We start from the raw sequence: 21,612 nt of genomic DNA, 5'->3' as shown, positions 1-21,612 counted from the left end.
GAGATAGGGTGCCTATATAAAAGGCATGCCATTTATATATGGAAGCTTCTCTGGAAGAGGAGGGTTTATTAGCCCATGTTTTGCCTTGTACTTTAAGGATTTTCTACGTTTACAGTCCATGGGTTTTTTTCAGCTATATATTATAACCCATTCAGGGGCTCGGCAAGAGTATTTTCAGGTGATATCATCTAAACTAGAATTCTATCAAACTCCCCCACTCATTGTGCACTGTTTTTCGAGCCAGATGTCATGCGAACAATTGTGTCTCAAACTTGGGTTCTTTAATCTCACCTTTTTTCCTATTCATTTAATATGTAGAAGTTCTGCAAATCTCAAACATGACTTACTGTTCAAATGGTTATAACAGTTATTTTCAGGTATCATGGTGCTTGTATATGAATAATAAGTTCTGAGATCTGTAAAAGCTCTACATTTTCATCCTGGTGGTAAGAAACTCGTTTAGAGATAGATTGGATGGCTAAGTGGGACTAGATTAAATTTGATCTAAATGGAACCACATTTCACCTGAATAAATGCAAATAATCACGTCCGGGGTACTAGAACGTCGGGTACTCCATCAACTTATCTTCTGCAGTGATAGCTACTAATAGCTTCTGGATGTTATCGAGTGGTGCGCTAGCTTGCTTTCAACAGCGACATCTCTGAGTTTGGTAGAACCTTTGGCTTGGTTTCCAGTGAGCCTCCTGCCTTCTGCTCCTTAAGTTCTCATAGAACCCATTTACAAATCTCTCTGCTCGAATGTTGAGGTTGGTCATGAAATGAAATCCCTGCAGATTAGTCCACAATTCAACTGCTTGCAACTTGTAATTTTCTCCAGAACTGGGAGAGATATCAAAGTTCGTTGGGCCACACGCAACGCAAAAGAGCACTGCTTGAACCTTCAGGACAACTAATCAGCATATTAAAGTGTTTTGCATTTGGAGAGACGGTGTATTCTGGAGGCAGCTACGAAGATTTGATTCTATGGAACCTCCTTTATTCTCTGCAAAAGTTTTCCTCATGGGAGATACAGGAGATTTCCTTTTTTCCAAATCCACGTATTTAAATTTAAACCATGATCCAGTCGAAGTAAGCTTAAGGAATAAGGTGAGCACAAGTCTCAAAAGAGCAGACATGCGGGCCTTGTTTATCATGCACCCAGCTTAGCACAAGATGTGCGTCTTTACTTATAATTATTTTTCGGAAAGTATGATGGAGATGTCGCTACCAAGATTCAAAATCTCGATCTTGCCTAAGTGGAAGGGGATTCTAACAAGCTAAGCTAAGATTGGCTGGTAAAGTTATAATAATATATAAATTCTTCCAACTTCGAACAAGCTGAACTAAGACTAGTTGGCAAGATTTTATTAATATATAAATATTTCTTAACTATAAGCTAAAAAGAATAGTTGAAAGATTTTGTTAAGAGTATTACTACCAACATGAAGTTGAACTTAACTCCCAACCATCAGTCGGGTGCGATCTTCTCTTCATCATATTACTTGCTATTTCATCTACTTTTTCTCATTGATTGTCACTTATTCTCCTTTTGCATTCGCATTGTGCATTTATACTTCACTTACAGATTCAATAAATTGGGCGGCTCAGCCTCCCCTTCCCTCAAAAAAAAAAAAAAAAATTTCCTGTCATAGCAATGCTCTGTTCACAAAGCTGATGTGGTAGTTGAGGATTGACATTGTATGTTGAGGGTTGGTGTTGTCGCTCAGGCTCCATCTAGCGAACTGAGTCGTTATCTGATGGGTGTTTTCTTAAACTTCAGTAAAACCTCATGTCCTTATTTCTCTCTTCCCAGCTTTCTACATTCTACATTGATTAATAAAAGAATGCATCCTCCGTTATTCCTCAAAACAAAAAAAAAAAGGTAATGTATAATACGATTTTATAACTAGAAGCTTAAGAAAAGAAACCAACAAAGCAACAAAGAAACTTCACCAAATACCAGTCCCCATGGCGTCTCTTCTACATGGAATGAAGTATAGACAAAGAATCTCTTACAGCAATCAATAAAAGGAGAGCTAAGCCATCATGAGGCTGATGCGTAAGCATAGATATATGTGTTGGTAGAACTGAGTTTAATGCCTGTGCAAGAACAGACACTGTATGAGCAGGTGCTGCCGTGGGTTTTCAAAAGTTTTCGATATATGTGCCACTTGAAGCCGGAAGTTTCCTGAAATTAAGTGTATGGTTTTAGGGAATGAGTTGAAAAAGACATGTCACTTATCCATTGCGAAGCATTTGATTGGTTGGGCAAAGCAGGTGGGAGGGCTTTCATTAATGGACCGGGGAATTCCAACTTGGGTCATATAAGAGGATTTCCAGTCCATGGAGCAGAGGGTTAAGCAGTGGTTCCGAGTGTGTGAGATCTGTCTTTGTATGAAGTCAGGCTGCCCGCCATACGGCTATCAAGGGAGATGGGCCCAAAGAGACAGGATGTGGTGGCCTGTCTCTGTCTTTGAAATAAGGGTGAAGGTGGGAGATATGGCTGGAGATTGATTACCACCAGTCCAATTTCCAAAATATTCTGTCCTGAGATAATGCTGTTGATATTGCTGAAGCATTTCAACTTTTGTGGCTAATTTATTGCTTTGTTCCAGAGGGAAAAAATATAACTAGTACTAGTTTTATTATTTCTAAAATAATAAATTATAATATAATTATTAAATATAACAAAATACATAATATTTTATTATTTTGTGAATAGAAAATTTAACATTGGGAAATACCACTATCTATTAACTACTAGTTTTATTGTAACATGCGGCCTCTCCCTATCACTCAATCAAGCATGAACATGTGGCAGCAGTTGTGTGAGCCTCGCACCACCATGATGCTCATCTTCCCATTCTGGTAGCCTAGTAGTAATTAGGGATGACAATCATATTTGCTCAAACCAGGTATGGGTCGGGTCAGATACAGAATAGGTCAAAAATCTGTTCATGCAAACGTAACCTTTTTATTAAGTGATCAAAATCTAAGCCTGGATTTGCTTACCTTATTAAACAGGTAACCAAATACAATCTATAATGACTTGAATCAAGTTAAATGAGTCAAATGGGTTAAGCAATGCAACCTCTATCAAAAATTATATTTATTATATTTAAAAAGAATAAAAACAAAAGAAGGAGCATAAGTTTTTGTAAGAGCATGATCTGGATGTTTTTTTCTTCACTTCTTCTCTTTCATTGTTTAGCGGGAAGATATCTCTAGAGCTTGTCGGAGATCCTTTATCCACCCTATATCTTCATCCAATTTGAGCTTGATATCTTTACCTTTGGACAGAGAAATCCATGTTTTTGTGCCCTTGCCAATTTATTTATTGTAGTTTTGTTTTAATATACAAGTAGATTTAAGACTTGAATTTTTCTTGAAAAAGTTTTTGAGGGATTTTAGTTATGCGTTATATAAAAGTGATGGCAGTTGTTTTGTAATTAGGAGTAAAGTATATAAGATTAGGTTAGCAAAACAACATGCTGCTAAGCTGGCCGGAAATAAATGAAGGGTGAACTATGCATCGCTCCAAATTAAACCCCTAAGTCTCTTCAACAAAGATGAAATGGTTCTCAAGCCTCACATACAATCACCAAACTCAACTTGGTATCTGAGATTTTTGTGTTTAAAAGATATTTAGTTTTTAGTCAATATATTAGACTTATCACAGTATATTAGCACACCTATTCTAGTACGAAGGATCCCGATTTGCAACTCACAATGGTAGGGCAGCCACTAAATTTCTGGAAAAGCAAACTTTTTGCAAGAAAAAAATATGCAATTCTTTATAATTTTTTGAAATGAAGATAAATAGATAATAGTACGCGAGGGAGGTCTCTATTGTATAAATCTAGAATTTATAAAAAATCGAAAAAAGGTAAGTTATAGAGTGGCTATTTTATTTTTTTAATTTTATTTAGAGAGAGAACGAGTGGGAGGTCTATTCGTACTATAATTATTAAGATTCCCACATCAGGAGATACATCACCCAAATTTAAATCTAGAATCTTTAATTTCTAAAAGAGGGGCATGATGACTCCCAAAATCATTAGAGCGGCTATTATTATCTTCCACGACAATCCAAATTAAGTTCATCGGGCCTAGCTTGGCAGGGATTGGAGTGTGATTTTATGTAGTACAAATAAGCAAAATAGACTTTTCAATTTATCTAAGTAATGTTATCTCTCTCCATATATAAATCTGATTTGATCAATACTTGGTAAGAACAGGAAAACAAACTAAACAGAAGAAATTAAGTAAGTTACAAGATAATACAAAGAAATCGAAACTGATGAAGGCTGAAAATATTGAAAATAGGCCGAAGCAAAGATTCCACATTCCTCTCAAAATGACGACGGAAGATGGAAAAAAGGTTCCACCCCCATTTCTGGTCTTTCAGAGTAATGTCGAGTATGCACTGCCACATTCTTGGCAAGAAGAATGGAGTCAAATCCACCATCTAATCATATAACCTTGCTAAAGGTGCAACAAAAGATCAATGAAACTGCTGCAGAAAAGAAGCTTCGGATTCCTCGGTGAATTAATTCACTTTTACCGCTGGAAAAGACTCCTGTGCATGGTCGCTCAATGATTGCGAGGTAACCTCTTCTATAGTCTTCAACGCTGGCTCCCAAGGATATTTCTTCAGCTCGGTAGCCTCAGGCACCCAAGCCTGGCCCAGATGCATTACTCCATCGTTTCCCTCCTTTCTTCTCTTCTGCGGCATCAACCCCTTGGACTCTCCCACCCGCCAGAACTTCTCGTAGGTCTCTTGGCATCTCTCGGAGCCCTCGGGCACCAAGAAGTAGAGCCGGTTGCTCTCGAGCTGAACGGAGCCCATCACGACTGTCCGGTCAGAGCAGCAACGTACCAACCTATGGCCAGCATGAGCTTCCATGACCACACGTGCATGGACTCCCTTCTTGAGCTTGAGAAGGCTCCCATCTGATCTCAGTACCAGTACACCCTCAGTTGAGGAATTGGAGCAAGGGCATGTCAGGGAGTTACCCATTTTGGGACTTGGCTTGGGATGTTCCAAAGCTAGAGAAGTTTCGTTACTTGGCTTTGCATATAAACTTGGAAGAGGGTATGCCTTTGGTGCAACCCCCTAAGAACCGGACAATTTCATTGAAGTTTACAGATTTTGGCGTAAAACAAGAGGATACGGTTGTGTTTGGTCTTTGGAAATGGCTACTTTGGAGCGAGAACGAGGTTTTGGATTTCTGATGGACTGCAAAGAACTTTCGTCTGTCTTTCATAACGACATATATATATATATACACACACTTTTGTTGTTTGTCATCTTTATCCACAAGCAGACCAGGAGAAGCATACGGATAGCCATCCTTTTGAATCAGCCTCAGTAATCACACGTCCGATTCTCGTTCTATTTTAGCAAAACCAAAGTGCTAGATGGACAAAAAAGATTTAAGTAAAGCATACCATTCCAGTCACTCCGGGTGGTGTGGTATATTCCCTGACATCGCGAAGTGTGCTTTTGTCAAGCACAGGTTCTCTACGACGCATGGGCTACATCATAAAGTATTGTGTAGCTCTCAATAGCCATCATCAGAAGATGGACAACCATCAAACAAATTAGTCCATGAGTGTGTTTTGTGCCATACACGGTGCACATTGTTTGATGGCATGATATGCACTTGTGGACCTTCTTATTTGATTACCAATCCATATTTTGATGACATTTATCAGAGGTTGCACAGAACTCTGCACTGGCGCACCGTAAAGAATCATGGTTGGCTTAATGAAGCAAAGTTATTGGTGCAAGACACCTAAGTGACTTTTCCTTAGCGATATCTTCGAGTTACCCTAAAATTGCTTTGGCTGAATACATGACCATCTACTTTCTTAAATGGAAGCGTCATCTAGATTATGCCGGCATGCACATTAAGTTGGACATCTGCCGTTGAACAATGTGTTGATGCAATTGCAGTACCTGCAGTGATGTGAATACCATCATCACGTGTAACTAAGCTGATGCATAGAAAAAGAACCGTATGTTCATGAATAGCACAGGCTCAACTTAAGATCCTGCAAGCAGGCTTGTTCTACTAAGGAAACTAGCTTAGCTTATGCAAAGCATATATAACCGACTCAATTGCCAATCTAAAGGCAGCCGTGGAAATAAGTTAGCCATTAGTAATTCAAAAGCCATCTTAATAGCTGGTTTAAACTAGCACTAAGCTTAGGTGTTATTCTAATAGCTGTAATTGGGGGTGCTAGCAGGCTGGATTTGGCCATATTCATATCTAATCCAAAATATATTTACTAGATTCAAAATCCAAACCCAAAACCAATCTCTATACTCACACCAATATTATTGGATATTAGAAAAAGTAAGGTTTCACGTTGAAAACGAGTATTTAACAAGTTATTTTGCTATGCTTGAGGACCATATTTCAAAGGACTTAATGCTATTATTTTATTATATAATATGCAATGATATAACTAGGTAACCAATTTATATATAGTTATTATAGTTTGTGTTAGGATTATTGTTAAACCTAATTTCATGAAAAATATGATGGACTGATAAAATTAATGTATACTCGAACAGATCCACCACAGATGGAATTGGATTAAGTTTGGATTCAACTTCTAGACTTGATTTAAAGATCAATTGGATTTATGTTGTGCTTATCCTCGATCCAATCCGACCTACTTGCAGTCCTAGTAGCATCTAAAAGTGATTTATGAAATGAAGATGCTTAACTAAGAGTGCCTCCTCCCACATGATCAAAGAGTCGATGTATTTCCTTTGCATAAGGTTGATTGGTAGTCTCATATATCCATCCTTGGACTAGGAATAACAAAAGAACAGACAATGACACAGGGCAACTTCGAGGATACTGCTCCCACCTATATTCCATGATTCTAATCACAGATCCATAAACCGCCCATCTAACAGCTTGGACTCTAAATTCAACTTGGAGTTATCAACACAATTAATGGATGTCATTCATGGCGGCTCTTTAGCTCAAAATAGACCTTGATGGTCCAATTATCATACTCACTTTTTGTTTTTTTGTACAAACAAAATGAGACAAACTTCGAATCATAGCTCTCAGCAACATGAGGATAACTTATTAAGGCATAGTAGCCTACATCCCTACCTGTTAAAATTATTAGTTGGATCAAAACCACCAGCTTAGTGGTGGATTGGTCCGACACACATAAGCCATGAATAACGTGTATAGAAATTATTCTTGCATGGAATACAATAGCGCGTTTCTATAGTGATGCATTGAGATTCATACTTGATAAATGAGATTCATAAAAATTAACGATTGTGATTAATGGCGTGCATGATCGCATGGTGCATGCAGTGTAGAAAATATGTATATTTTTTTCTTATCCATGTTGCTCTATAGTTGGGCTGATCTATTGTTGAGCTGATGAACATGGTCCATCCAATAATCCCGTAGCGACAACGAAATAGTTTGGCCGATCCAGTCTTGCCCATACTTTCTAACAAGGGGCAGCCTGGACTGCGTTAATTAAGGGTTAGATTCCGTTACGGGTCTCAGACCCGAAACTAATTCCCGGCTGTTACAGGTGTGTCCGTTGGACCGGACTTTGAGATGATCACCTCCTTCCACGTGTCACCTCATACGGTCATTACCTCTCACTGGGTGGTGACCGGAACCACATCGCAAATCATAGCACTTCTGACGGTACCGATTCGACCACGTCTTCATCAATCACGCAGGTAGCGGAAGGCGGACCGTCTGATCTACGGAACTAAGGTACACGATACCGCCAGTGCTGTTGCCTTCCTCCGGGGCTACGTTCCGTGGTATATAGGGAGAGAGGGAGGACCTTTTCTCGGGGAGGGAGAGAGAGAGTGGGGAAATTTTTATATAAATCCTGAGCCCTCCTTGGTATTATTTCTCGGGGCTTGGATCCTTTCCTTCGCTTCTGGGAAAAGGGCTGGAGATCCGTGGAGCTTCTCAGGTACTCAGAACTTCCCCTCTCTTCGCTGTATTTTTCCTCTTTCTTCGTTTAATTTTGGTGGAATTTTGGATCAGAGGATGCTGCATTCATTTAAATCTTTAGGTATTTTTTCGAATTTGCCACCGTGAGATCTCCTTTTGGATTTTTTTTTTCAATACTTGTTTCTTAATTTTTGCATTTCAGACGCTCAAGGTTTTCATTTTGATCTTATTTTTTAGCTGTCTTGGAGTTTTTCAGGAAAATGACGATTTCTTCGCTTCGCTTTTGATTTTTTTTCCTCTGAGATTAGGATTCTTCGGTCAGTTTACGTGGAGCTATTAGATAACTTTTGGATATTTGGTGGGTTTTGACGCATTTGTTTTCCTTCGTTTAAGGTTACTGTTAGCTATCACTTTTTTTTTGTCAAATTTGGATACATGTTCATGCCATCGTGCGTCAGTTCAATTATTCTGTTCATTGGTGTTATCCCTGAGTTCGTAAGCTTGCAAAGCAAAGAGCAGATGATTCATTGAAGTTTATTGCTTTCTAAAGGGTCATGGAAGAGTTTGATTTGCTTGATGCCGTATTCTTTTGATCTTTTTCTATGAAAAGAAATATGCGATCAATCCCATGCACATTGATCTGTCAAATCATGATATTTGTCAACCTTGTAGCATTAATGAATTCTAATCCTACCTTCTATTCGCTTAAGAAACTGGATGGCGTGCAGAGGAGTCCACCAGATTTTACAAGTCTCTTAATTTGATTTTTAGTGGAAAGGATAATTGAAATAATAAGACTATAAGTGATGGAAGAAGCAGTACTTATTGGATTCAGCACTGGAATTATTATCTTATCTAAAATTTTATTGAAGGTTGTCACAAATTATGCATAAAACCACCAAATTGATTCTTGAAGTAAATTTAAATATGCTCAGAAATAGTTACCTAGTAAGTTAGATGAACTAAGAGTTCTTGGTCAGCCTTGTCACTTCTGAGTTCTAAGTTCTTTCCTTGTATTGACTTAAAACTCTCCTAACACATTACATGCTCAAGCTATTAGTTATCAACTTACAATCCTCCAAGGCCTATCCTAATACGACCTAGACCCTCATTAACAGTTACAGTATCAAGCTAGATCTCCTTTTTTGTCAGATGAAAGAACAACTGTTACTTGGGCTTTTAGTATGAGTCAAAGTAGACAAACTCAGCAGCCCTCATCTAGTAATCTTGTTTCTGTGCTTTAGACCATATTTTAAAGCCCGGGTAATAAAAGCATTTTTTTTGGGTCTCATAACAAGCCACCTGTACCTCTGGGTTGACATTTTAACTTTAACTGGACTTTTGATGTTTAGACTGTAGTTGTTGTTACAAGTTGAACCTGACTCTTATTGTAGATCAAACTCTAAGGGCTCGTTTGGTTTGCGGGAAGCATTTTTCCTCCTAAGAATATGTACGTGGAAAGCAGATTTTTGGGAAGAGGATGCCTGAAAAAGTACTTTTGGCATGTTTGGTTGACAATGAAAAAGTGATAGATTTTCAGAGTGCTTATGTTTGGTTGACCATCCACTTTTCTGAGAAAGTTATGTGTAATTCCTGTTATACCCTTAATAAAAATTAGGTCTTTAATGCCTCTTTAATGCTGAAGGGCTTTTTTAGAAAAAAATAAAAATGGAGTGATTTCCGGCTTATGGAAAAGTAACTTTTCCATGTTTTTCATAGGAAAGACTTTTCCATGAAACGTTGGAATCATATTCCCATGAAAATATAATTTTCTATTTCTCTCATTTGAAAACTCCAACCAAACAAGAGGCATCTCAATACTTTCCCGTTGACCACACTTTTCCTCCTTTTCCCGCAAACCAAACAAGCCCTAAGAGGCACAAGCATCATAGTTATTAGTAATTGCTGTGCTCTTTAGGTAATAGTGAAGTGACAATAAAAAGTTCTTTCTTTTTCTTTTTCCTTCCCTCCCTTCTGTTGGCTAAGTTGGTTTTGCGTGATTATTCCCTAGGTGCTGACTCCAAGCTCTGATATGTATATAGTAAGATGAATATTGTTGAATTATCTTTTATCGGCTTCACTTATTCTTGATCATCAGAAGTCCTTGAAAGAATCTATGATTGCTAATTGAATCTTATCATTGAAATAAATCCAAGATGAAGTCAATCAGTTCAATTATACCTTTTGAGCTAAAGCCAAGCAATAGTTATGAGTCAACTGAAGCCCAGTTTCGTAAGGGCAGCTTTCATTTTGAGTCAACCATGAACTGTTGGAACAGGCTATCAATGCAAAAAGACCACCATAAGTTGCATCCGCATATCTAGTCATTTGCCGAGATTGATCTTTAGCTAATGCACTAAGTGGAGGTTAGTTAATGGCGCTCCCATCACTGCACAATGCTAGTGTGCCTTGAGACTTTTCAACATATATTGACAAAGCCACCTACCATATTGTCATACAACCTCTTTCATAACCATGTTTATCTTTCGTTATTTGTATTAAGATAACACGGTACTCAGGAAAGTCATGTATGAAATTATTTCTGTCTTTGCAGGATCAAACAAATTTGAACGTAGTTGCAACTGCTATTTAGCATGATCATTAGCATATTTGTTTTGGGTTTCTAGAAAAGCTTTTTTCCTTAACTTATAATATAGTAGCTGGGTATTTTCTCCTTCAAAATTTCAAGTCACCCTCAAGACCATCTTGCTATGTGTTGATTAAGTGACTTTTCTATTTAAAATTAATTTATTAACTTTGTATTGTCTATATATCTATGTATCTACTATTGAATCTAAACTGCAGATTGCATCTTATTATAAATGATTTAATGCAAGGGCCATTACTGAATGTGGAGAAATGGTCTATAATTATATGTAAAATCTTCTAGATCTTGATGCTGCAGGAATTTTGTCTACCTTAGGCAGCCTCTGAGGAGTTCTAGATTGTATTTTTTTTCGATGGTCTTTGGCCGGGTCCATCACTGGTGAGAATCATTTCAGTCCTCATGAGCTCGACGGTCTCAACATCTCAAGAAGTACTCCCACCCATGAGGCTTGGCGCACTGGAATCACCACATTCCCAGCAATCACCTGTAGCATTTGTTCAACCTCAAGTGAATATTACTAATGATGATGAAACTGAGTTGTTGTCCGTGTCGTGGAATCAGGACTACGGGTGCTTTGCTGCTGGCACAAGCTCTGGTTTTAGGATCTATAATTGTGAGCCTTTCAAGGAAACCTTTAGAAGGGAATTGAAGAATGGGGGTTTTGGAATAGTTGAAATGCTGTTTCGGTGCAATATTCTAGCTCTTGTTGGTGGTGGAGCCAACTCACAGTACCCACCAAACAAAGTGATGATCTGGGATGATCATCAAAGTCGGTGCATTGGTGAATTTGCATTCAGATCTGATGTCAGGGCTGTAAAATTGAGGCGAGACCGCATTGTTGTGGTTCTTGAGCGCAAGATATATGTCTACAACTTTTTAGATCTAAAGCTGCTTCACCAGATTGAGACTTTATCAAATCCGAAGGGGCTTTGTTGCCTTTCACATCATTCAAATACCTCTGTTCTGGCTTGCCCTGGTCTTCACAGTGGGCAAGTTCGTATTGAACACTTTGGTCTGAAGGTGACTAAGTTTATCAGTGCACATGATTCTCATGTTGCTTGCTTGACCTTGACTATGGATGGGCTTCTTCTTGCAACAGCAAGTGTAAAGGGCACACTAATAAGGATATTTAACACGATGGATGGAACCCGCCTACAAGAGGTAGACTGCCATGTATTGGCTATGAATCGATCCTCTTTTTTCTTCTTTTTTCTCCTTTTTTTTTTTGATATCTCCTGATTAATTTATATAGAAATTGCTTTTTGAATCATTAGATTTGTTAAAATTCATGTATGATCGCATCATATAATTGATCAAAGCATGAGAAAGCCTTCAACTAGAGTCCTCTGCTTCTCCTTAAGAATCTCTCAGTGTCTTGTTAATGACTCTTTTATTGGAAAAGTCCAGGACTAGACTTATTTAAGTTGCAAGCTCACTTTAGCACCCTTAAATCATAGCTCAAATGAGTGCTTTACTTGTGAAAATATGGGCCAGACTAGGGAAGGTGTATGCTCAGGCTCAACCTGAGGCCCCAAGTAAATACTAGTTCAGTAACAGGCCTGTATATAATTTGGACAAGGCCTGATAAGCATAAGCCAACTATATATTTTATGTACATGATGGGCTTTACTCACAGTTTTGAAGTCAGAATTTACATTAAGTTTGGCTGCTGTCTTGAGCAAATATTTGTAATTGTTGGTTTTAATGGGGCAGTCAATATCTCAATGTATATATCTGTGACTATAAAGGACTTCAATGTTATATCTTCCTCTTCCTCTTGCTGCTTGCCATTAAACTAAAGATAGACTATGATATATAGCAAAAGTTGTTTCTTTTTCCTAACATCTTCCTACTTGAATTATTTGTTGCTATCATCATGCACTTTCTTTTAATTTATTTAACTCATATTTGGTGATGGTGTAGGTTCGGAGGGGAGCTGATAAAGCTGAAATATACAGCATTGCTCTCTCTCCCAATGTACAGTGGTTAGCAGTTTCTAGTGACAAAGGGACTGTTCATATATTCAGTCTTAGAGTTCGAGTAGTAGGAGAGGATGCATCGAACCATCAAACTTTTGGTCAAGGCCCAGGAATGGTCCATCAGAACTCTTCAAGTTCTCTTGATGCCCTCATATCTCCAAACACTGGTGCTAACCCTGGCTCGTCATTATCCTTTATGAAAGGTTAGAAGAGATAATATTGCTGTATGATATATTCATTTTCTTTTTTATCTACAAAACTGGCGGGGAAGAAAATGTAGAATTTCTTGAACCATACTCTGGTTTCTTACCATTTCTTTGAGATATTTTTCTGATGTTGTACAGCTAGGATGTTTTAAGAAAAGCTTGTTCAGTAAAAAATTTCCCCACAAAGATGCAATTCTTGTTCACATCAGTAAACTTGGTCTTGACTTCTTTTACATTAATGTATAGGAAAATGTGTATGCATTTATCCTTAATCCTTTCTTTTGTTATAGGAAAGCAGACCCTATTCTGATGATCTTCTTGTAAGATTAATGTGCTCAACCTGACCCATTGTCTTAGCGGTATTCACCGGAAATGGCGGTGCCTGTAAAAATATCTCAAATATCATATTTCAAACCCAGTATGATAAAGTACCTTCAACTGTTTATTGCTTCAGTAGTGTAGAGATATTTCTAAGTTGGCCCGATTCCAACTTCCAAATCTGCATCTTTCATAAGTCAGGTATACTTTTTTCTTGTCAACCAATTAGCGATTACTGTTCAGTTGACCCATTTCTATATTTTCTAATCTGTGATTTCAGAAGAAGACAAACTGTTTCACAAAAACAAAAAAGAAAAAAAAAAAACTTGATTCATGAGCTGCACAGAATTGATTTTCTTTCTAATAGGATATTTGAAATGTGACAGCCAGTTTTAGCTATTTGTCAGTATCTCTATTTGATGTTGCTCATTATTACTGTATAAGCATGCAGTCTTTCTGTGAGAAAGGATAGTTATCTCATGAGTACTGAAAATTTTCAGGGGTATTGCCAAAGTATTTTAGTTCTGAGTGGTCATTTGCACAATTTCACCTACCAGAAGCCACACGCTATATTGCTGCATTTGGAGCTCATAACACTGTTGTAATTGTTGGCATGGATGGCAGGTGCAGATCTTTTTCCCTTTATTTTCGTTTTAGCTTAGCAAATTATTTCTTATGTCAATATAAGCACCTTTTAAGTTCTATGAGGCCATTTGAACTATTAGATTTTATGAATCCTCTTGGGTCCTTGACACATTTCCTCTTAAAAAAGAAAAGAAAAAGAACTCTTAGATTTATCATTTCAAAAAAATAACTTTCATCAAATAAGTTACATGTATTGTTATCTCTGTAAGACCAAAATTATGGTGCTAACAATAACCAAAAATCCAAATCTTCTGTGAGTGATCCATATTCTAAATTTTGCAACATCTCTTCTGGTATTTCATTGAAGCTTTACTTTCTCTCAGTACATAGAAATCTATATTCAAGGAATTTCTCACAAAGTTATCCATGTGATCTGGTTACCCTCTCTAGGATCTGGTTTCTTCAGGTTATGGTATATAGTTTAAGTCGAAATTTCTTAACAAATATCGTCGACTCCTGATCGTAGTTATGAATCAACATTACTTGTGTCACAGCCACCCACTCCTGTTCCAAAGAGAAAGTCAACCAGCATGATCTTAAAGCCAAAACCAACTGATACACAGAAAGTTTATCTTAGTTTTAGCTTACTGGATGTGGGAGATTTGGTATGCTTGCCTCACCTTATTGACAAGAAGCATGGGAAGAGAAGTGGAATTACATCCCTGTACAAACTAATGCAAACTAAAGGGATTCATTCTGTTTCTCAATCATTGCTAAACTGCTATACAGATAATGTTGGAACGAAAACAAACCATGTGGGTTGCCAATGATGCAAGTGGGTAAAGTCTCTTGTGTTGATACAAGAGACAAAACTTTGATCCTTAACTCTGGTATTTTGGTTTGGTTTCGACAAGTCCCAGTTCAACCAAAAAAAGGGGGCAAACAACCATATATCAAATGAAGCACTAGTCATTGGGTTTTATTCTAAATAAAGCATCAAGAGTCAACAAAAATGCATATAATTTAATCAGAACTTCAGGAAACTTATGAAAGTTATGTTAGGTGATATAGGTGTTTTTCATGTCTATGTGCAGATGCTATATGACCTGTAGTTAGTTTCCATCTATCTTAAATTTTTTTTTAAGCTGAGATTTTCCCTTGCTTTAGGTTAATAAACCTGAATGTACAAGATGTGTTTGCCAGAAGCCGTGCAGAGGGTGCCAATAACCTTTTTTATGACAATGAATCTGCTGGTTGATTTTGATAGCTAGCTGATACCTGGCATAGGCCCTCTTCTCTGTTGCTGGAACATCTTTTGCCCTTAGCAGAATTCCATAAAGTAAAATAGTACCTAATAACCCTTTTTATGACATTGAATCTGCTGGTTGATTTTGATAGCTAGCTGACAGCTGGCATAGGCCCTCTTCTCTGTTGCTGGAACATCTTTTGCCCTTAGCAGAATTCCATAAAGTAAAATAGTACCTACAACACATTTTTGCTCTTGGCAAAAGATGATCTTGTTGATTCCATTGAATGAATCTTCATGCCAGAGGGTCAAAAGTTTTTGGAAATGCTCCTATGTGCACGAAATTATTAGGATGTAATATGGTTAATAAGGAAAATAGAGGTGAGTTGTAGTTAATCAGGTGGCTTTAGGCGCATGTGATGAGCATGCAATACAGGGTTACCCAAGCCATGTCTGAAATGTGATCTTGGTGTAGTCCAAGAAGTTTAGGTGGAGGATAGTTTGGATATAATAATGGCAATCATTTTTAAGAGCCAATGCTTTTTTCCCCTAGAATGAGCTGTCTGTATATTTCTTTGTTCCCTGCGCCTAACTGCATAAATGAGGTATTACTGTCAATTGGGGGCTCCTATCTCAAAGTGTTATATTCAGAACTAAATAAGACACGCATTATGAATCTGTTGCTTATCAGAGTTTTTGGTTGGGGTGGTGGGGAGGTGGATTTTATGGATGGTTGTGATATCTTGTGGAGGTCTTTAGTTAGTGCACCATAATATAAAGTGGTTTGATCAATTACGACAAATTGGACAATTATAAAGTGTTGGGCCGAAGTGATGATGCAATTCATTTCTTTATTTTTAATTTTTTACTTTTCATTTTGATTATGTCTATATCTAACTATACTTTCTGTATTGGTGCACTCCCATTATATCTTTATGAACATTTGAGAGACATAAAGAAGACATTTACCTCCATCAGAAAAAAAGGTACTCACCTTTGGAGCCCCTTCTCATGGTGTAGGATCATGTGCGATGTCTGGCAGTTGGCTTAGCCCCACGATGAAAGAGAGTTTGCATTAGATAAAGGGCTATAGAATATGGTTAGCAGATGATAGCCTGTTACTTTTGCGCTACTTCTATTAGTACTCAATGATAGAGGGTCATGCAAGCCTTTCAACTACTACGATTAGGTGGAACAACAGAAGTTCTTCCGTTGTAGGGAACTGATGCCACAGATGGGACCAAGAAGAACTTGATGCACCAGGAACTCATAGTATTAAATGTTGGATATGCATAGAGTGAATATATAGAGTGGGCGCACTATGATATACACAAACTAGGAAGCATTGCTGCAGTGGGGGAAAGTATACGGCTAACAAAAGCAGATGTGAACTTGCATAAATTTTAATGCAGACATGACTGATAAGCCATTCCCCAACAGCTGAGGTTATTTTTGTTGTTCTTGCATGCAGTAGACTACAATTTAATTGACTTTGTATTCTTATGTTTTAGAATTTCTGATGTTTTTTGATTTGCATGACAACATTTTGCTAGGGGGTGCCGAGTTTGCCCCGAGTCCAATGGAAAGCCATTGCCTCGGTGATTTTGTTCTTTAACCCAATAAATATCTTAATATAAACGACAAATGACTCCAAATGGAAAGCCATTACCTACTGTATTTTAAATGGTCTTTGTATCTTTTCGTCCTACTTCAGTATATCTTATAATTTTTTGTTGTTTCTTTTCCAGCTTCTACAGGTGCAGCTTTGATCTTGTGAATGGAGGAGAGATGGTGCAGCAAGAATACAACCGGTTTCTGAAGGCTGGCAAACACTGACCAATACCCATTGCCTCATGAAAATTGTAGAGCAAACTCAGCCCAATTCACTGAATGTAATTATGAGATGAAATTTGTCTATATGCCCATCTGCAGATATGTGTTGCAGTTTGCTTGGAAGTTTTACTTTAGCAACTGAAGTATGAAGAGCCCATCAATTGATTATATTCTAGGTCCATCTATTCATGTTCTAAATAATTCAGATGATAAGGTACCATCCTACGTCGTATGATGCGCTGTAGTTACGCCGAGATTTTGATCCAAATTGGAGTGACTATGATAATGTGGTACAGCCTGTGTGGGTAGGTTTTCAGAATTCTTCAAGCAAGTTGCGAGTTAGCTTTCACCTTGAAGTAGACAAGACTTGCAGCGAATAGTGGCTGTTCAAATGGACGCTTGTACTTGAAAAGGGCCTAAGTGGCCAACTCCAACTGCACTACTTTATGGTAATAAGGTGGCTGTCGCTAAGACTCCTGGATCCGGACCTTATTTGGGACCTACATGTGCCCAATCCAGACCCAGGGGCATGTGGGATGAGAACAGGTTCAAAGATGGTAGACCCTTCAAATCTTTTTTTTTTGGTTAGAACCCATTAAATCTTTTCGGGCATATGTTGTTTTCTAGCAAAAAAGTGTACTAGACCTGATCTAACTCAATTGTATAGTAGTTCAGGGTCTGGTATCAAAGTTTATGAGCCTTATCAGGATTTGGACTGCATTCAGTCTGGTTAGCTTATCTGAAATAAAAGTTGTAGTTTACTCAACAACAAAAAACAAGGTGGAGTTTTACCTTGGTAGATTTCACATTTTTTTAAAAAATTATCAATTATATTGTGAATCTATGTGTAAGAATCTGTGCGAGTCTGTGTTTAGTCCCATGTCGGTTATTTGCCGAGAAGATCTTAGGTACTTATTCAGGACTAAGAAATAAATAAACAAAAAAAATCTTCTTGCTATCTTTTTTGGGGGAAGTCATATGAATAATGGTATCAGAGTGAACTCGGCCCATAAACTATGTGGCTGGGAGATACTATAATATGGGTTCATGGAGGTTGACCATGAATCAATTGTGGCGGTTGTGATTAGATTTGAATGGATTTGAACGTTTAGTCTGACGAGGACGTTAAGACTTAAATGGGGAGAGTATGTGAAGACTTGTACAAGCGTGTATTTAATCCCACATTAGTTATTCGTCGAAGAAATTTTGAGTACTTATACAAAACTAAGAAACCTAAAAAAATACTTTCCGGCTTTTTTTTTTTTTTTTTTTTTGCCTTTTCCTCCTAAATTTATCTTTTGTTTCTGCCTGCCTTTAGGCCGAGGTGATTTCTTTGGGGCAGCAGGGTGTTGGTGGCGGTGCTGTTGTTTAGCTTTTTTGAATCCATAATCTATGGCCTGCTCTATGCTTGCCACACTCTTGTTTATTGGTTTGTTACGTGCCGGCAAAACCATTTTAAAGGGTAAGTTGAATTCCTTTAGTTGATTGGAAATTAATGGGCTCTTTTACTTCTATGGAACTAAGGACTCGTTTGGATTGTAGGAGCAAGCAGAAAAATATGGCCAACAAAAAAGTGAAGAAATACCTCATATCTGGTTGGTTTTTCTAAAGAAAAAGAAATTGGAAAAGTAACTTTTCCATAGGGATAAGATTTCCATATTTTATAGAAAAGAAAAAACTCATATAAAACATGAGAAAGTTCAATTTCCACCGGTCGAAAATAGGATAATTTTTTTCCATTTTCTTAAATTAAGGATATCATTTTGCATAATTTTTTCAAAAAAATAGATGCTCAACCAAATATAAGCCATATTGAAATATGTCATTTTTTCGTAATCAACTAAGTATGCAAAAATCACTTTTTCAGATATCATATAGCCAGGCATCGGTTTCATAGAAAAACTTTCCCAACAATGGAAAACTTTTTCCTACGATCCAAACGAGCCTTTAGCTATTGCCATCTTAGAATACTCTAAAACCTAAAAGGATTGAAATGAAAATTGGGATCTCGGTCAGTCGGCTGGTTGCCATGCAGCAGTTTGATACATACTTTTGAAGTTCCTGAGAGTGTTGCTGCACTGATCATATTCCACTGAAAAAATTGGAATGATTTCTAGTCCTCCATAAGTTGCTCTGGTTTAGGCCTTTGATGTAACATTAATGATTCCATGATATAAGAACAGAAATTTTTCATTAATTATAGAGACTAGCTGGAGCTGAAATCTTGTTGACAGGTGATTATGCAGAGTCTCAGACTACAAGATACAGGAAGAAACAACAGAATCAGACTTTACTGAGACAACATCCTTAAAGATTAGAACTTAGAAGGGAGGATCTGAAGAAACAATGAGGCTGCCGCTTTCGAAGTCTGCTGGAATATTCGTGCTCGACATGAAGTCATCACCAAATATCGCAGCCCCAGCAGCCAAAGCCCCTGCACCAATCCCCATCCCAAAGCCTGGTCCACTGCTGTGCCCTGGAGGCCCTGAAGGTGGGAGATTCACATAGTTCTCCGGCATGCGGCTTGTTCCCGGGAATAATGGTGGCAGGAAGCCGGCATTCGAGGGCGGTGGAGGTGGAGGTGGTGGTGGAGCTGGAGGCCGGTGGTACCCTGTTCCTGATTCTGATGGGTATGGGTGGTTCACAGGGGGTGGGATTGGATGGCCGTAAGGATAGCTGTTTTGGCTGTAACCTCCAAACTGGCCAGGGGGAGGTTGCTCAGGTTGGGTTGGAAAACCTATCACAGGGCCATCTTCTATGGCCAGTCTGATTCCATTCGTATGATCTGAGTGCCTGGATCCTTCAACCAGACCTGCAAAGGGAGGTAAATAGTAACTGGTCATGCATTAAAAACCAAAGAAAAAAATTCGGTCAAAAACATATTTCTCATGATAGATCGTATCCATGTACATGGCAAGGATTTGAATAAGTTATCAGGAAAGTATCTTCTTTCAGAGAATCAAAAAGTCTGCAGCTTGATTGCCTTCTCTATGATCGTTTCCAATTCTCAGTTGCTCAAACTAGATTGTTAATTTTTTTTACTAGTCTCCATGAGTGGGTTAAGCTTGCAGCCCGTGAGGAGAGGACTACTTTATTTCTTCGACTAAACTTAATTTACCAACTATTTGGGTAGTTTATAATAAGGTTCTTTTCTTTGGCTTTGTTTTTTTTTCTGGTAAACCTGTTCTTAAGCCATTGCAGGAACAATTGGCATGCTACGAGGGGTAGAAATCATTGGAGAATGGTGGAATGAGCATTCTTGAATCAGATCTACCTAGGAACCAGCAGGATCATCATGAATAACGATATCTCTATAACTGGGTTCGCAGGCAGGTCTGGCTAACGCATAAGGAGCATAAAAAAGGTGGAGAAAGACATAACACCCATAAAAACTAGTTCTAAAATATTAAACACCATGCCTGCAGTCTTACTCAAAACATATTAAATTGTCGTTAAGCACCATCAATTTGATTCCAACTATTTGATGATAACTTTGTCAAAAAAAAATTCCAAATAATTTTTGGCAGATCAGCCTCATCAGCTCTCATGCGACCAGCAGCTCACACCCATGGCCTACTGTGAGAGAATAGCTCGAGTTAAATTAGCATAAAGCTGTTCTTCACCTAAATAAAAAGGTCAGCAAACTGCTGTTAATGTCATATAATGGACCACAGTACCTGGGTGAGAAGCTACGACCTCCCTTTCCTCCATGATGCGAACAGAGATGTCAACAAATCCTCGTGGCTTCCCGGAATTCCGCTTCCTTAGTTGGAAACTTCCAGTCTCCTCAATACCCGATCTTGATGGCTCTGCATGCTTATAGAACTTGGCCAGAAATTCCCTGAGCTGCACAACTGCAGCTCCTTGTAAACTTTCCCTTAGGAATATCGGTTCTCTTCTGTACACTTCTATGGTCAATGACAGGCCTTGCAGGTTGGAGTTTGTGTCATCAATGGATACTGAGAATTTGGTTTCCCATGTTGGGTTCGAGCTCCCAGAGTTGTCTATCTTCGTGCAGTACTTGTTGTTGGGATCGATCCACCCGACAGCAAACCACTGGGGCTTCAAGAAAGATGATGATCGATGGAGGCCGCGAGCGGAGATCACGCAAACCTCGATGCGAATTTTTGCCATTTTGACGAGCTGTTTCGAAGGAGAACGAGATGAAGGTTAAACAAAACACATGCGACAAGGTTTCTTCTAGTAAAGTGGGGATTGGAAAGAAGAGAAAGAAACAGAATAAGACTGCTTTTCTTGACAAGGAGGAGATTCCTACCCACAAGACAAGCACTTTTGAAGGAACCAATCACCCTCGTCGTAAGAAGAATCGCATGCTGATCTGCTGAGTGTGGGAAACAGAAGATGCAAGTGAAAGTGCACGGAAAAGCAATTCATTAGACAAGGAGAATTAGATTTTTGAGGGAAAAAAAAGAGAGAGATGATCAGAATAGAATATGTTGGATTTGCTTTTCACAAGATACAACAGAGTGAATGTTCAATTCTGTCCCTTTATCATGGTCTTCATTTCTTTTATATACAAACAAGTGAGATTGAGTCTTATCACTGAGAGTGCACCTCACTTGTCCTCCACTTTGTTAAAATTTCATGGCAAGGTGCCATGATTTGACTCAAAAACATGTGGGCCTTGCTTCCTCCTATCTTTCCTGATGGTTACATGGAACATATCACGCAGGAGAAGCTTTAAATTAGTACATCATCATGTAAGGCTGACAAAAAACCCTACAGGGAGCATGTCCAGCTGGAGTAAATAGACCATTCGACCACTAAAAAAAAGAATTACCAGAGAAATTGCTATTCAAAATATGGTTAAAATTTATCATTTTAGTTAAACATTCCCTAAACATAACAATAATGT

The 21,612-nt window shown here is 38.2% G+C and overlaps 2 protein-coding genes across 5 annotated transcripts; one reads left to right on the top strand and one right to left on the bottom strand.

Moving 5' to 3' along the window:
* The first annotated feature begins 7,853 nt into the window (after nt 1-7,853).
* Nucleotides 7,854-16,904, top strand: ATG18C (autophagy-like protein). Of its 3 annotated transcripts, XR_005511173.3 has the most exons (6): nt 7,854-7,980; nt 10,867-11,730; nt 12,493-12,751; nt 13,045-13,273; nt 13,573-13,696; nt 16,652-16,904. XR_005511173.3 is itself a non-coding variant. In XM_008804797.5 (5 exons), the coding sequence occupies exons 2-5, from the start codon at nt 10,969-10,971 to the stop codon at nt 16,737-16,739; spliced, it is 1,233 nt and encodes a 410-aa protein (XP_008803019.1). In that variant the 5' UTR covers nt 7,854-7,980; nt 10,867-10,968; the 3' UTR covers nt 16,740-16,904. The 3 variants fall into 3 exon arrangements, 2 of the variants coding, with proteins under 2 accessions (XP_008803019.1, XP_038980811.1); XM_008804797.5 differs by lacking the exon at nt 13,045-13,273; XM_039124883.3 differs by lacking the exon at nt 13,045-13,273 and having other exon boundaries at nt 10,852-11,730.
* Nucleotides 16,905-18,905: 2,001 nt separating this feature from the next.
* LOC103716698 (Calcium-dependent lipid-binding (CaLB domain) family protein) lies at nt 18,906-21,176 on the bottom strand. Of its 2 annotated transcripts, XM_008804798.6 has the most exons (3): nt 21,013-21,176; nt 20,414-20,879; nt 18,906-19,548 (listed from the first exon to the last, which is right to left on the bottom strand). In XM_008804798.6, exons 2-3 carry the CDS (start codon nt 20,868-20,870, stop codon nt 19,058-19,060), a joined length of 948 nt encoding a protein of 315 aa, XP_008803020.3. In that variant the 5' UTR covers nt 20,871-20,879; nt 21,013-21,176; the 3' UTR covers nt 18,906-19,057. The 2 variants fall into 2 exon arrangements, with proteins under 2 accessions (XP_008803020.3, XP_089781185.1); XM_089925059.1 differs by lacking the exon at nt 21,013-21,176 and having other exon boundaries at nt 20,414-20,947.
* Between the last annotated feature and the right edge of the window lie 436 nt (nt 21,177-21,612).

The sequence above is a fragment of the Phoenix dactylifera genome, chromosome 8, assembly GCF_051530095.1.
Source record: "Phoenix dactylifera cultivar Ajwa chromosome 8, Ajwa_hap1_PhDact_Kaust_v1.1, whole genome shotgun sequence".
Classification (NCBI taxonomy): domain Eukaryota; kingdom Viridiplantae; phylum Streptophyta; class Magnoliopsida; order Arecales; family Arecaceae; genus Phoenix; species Phoenix dactylifera.
The sequence above is the reverse complement of the archived record's forward strand: the minus strand, read 5'-3'. Positions and strand labels throughout refer to the sequence as shown.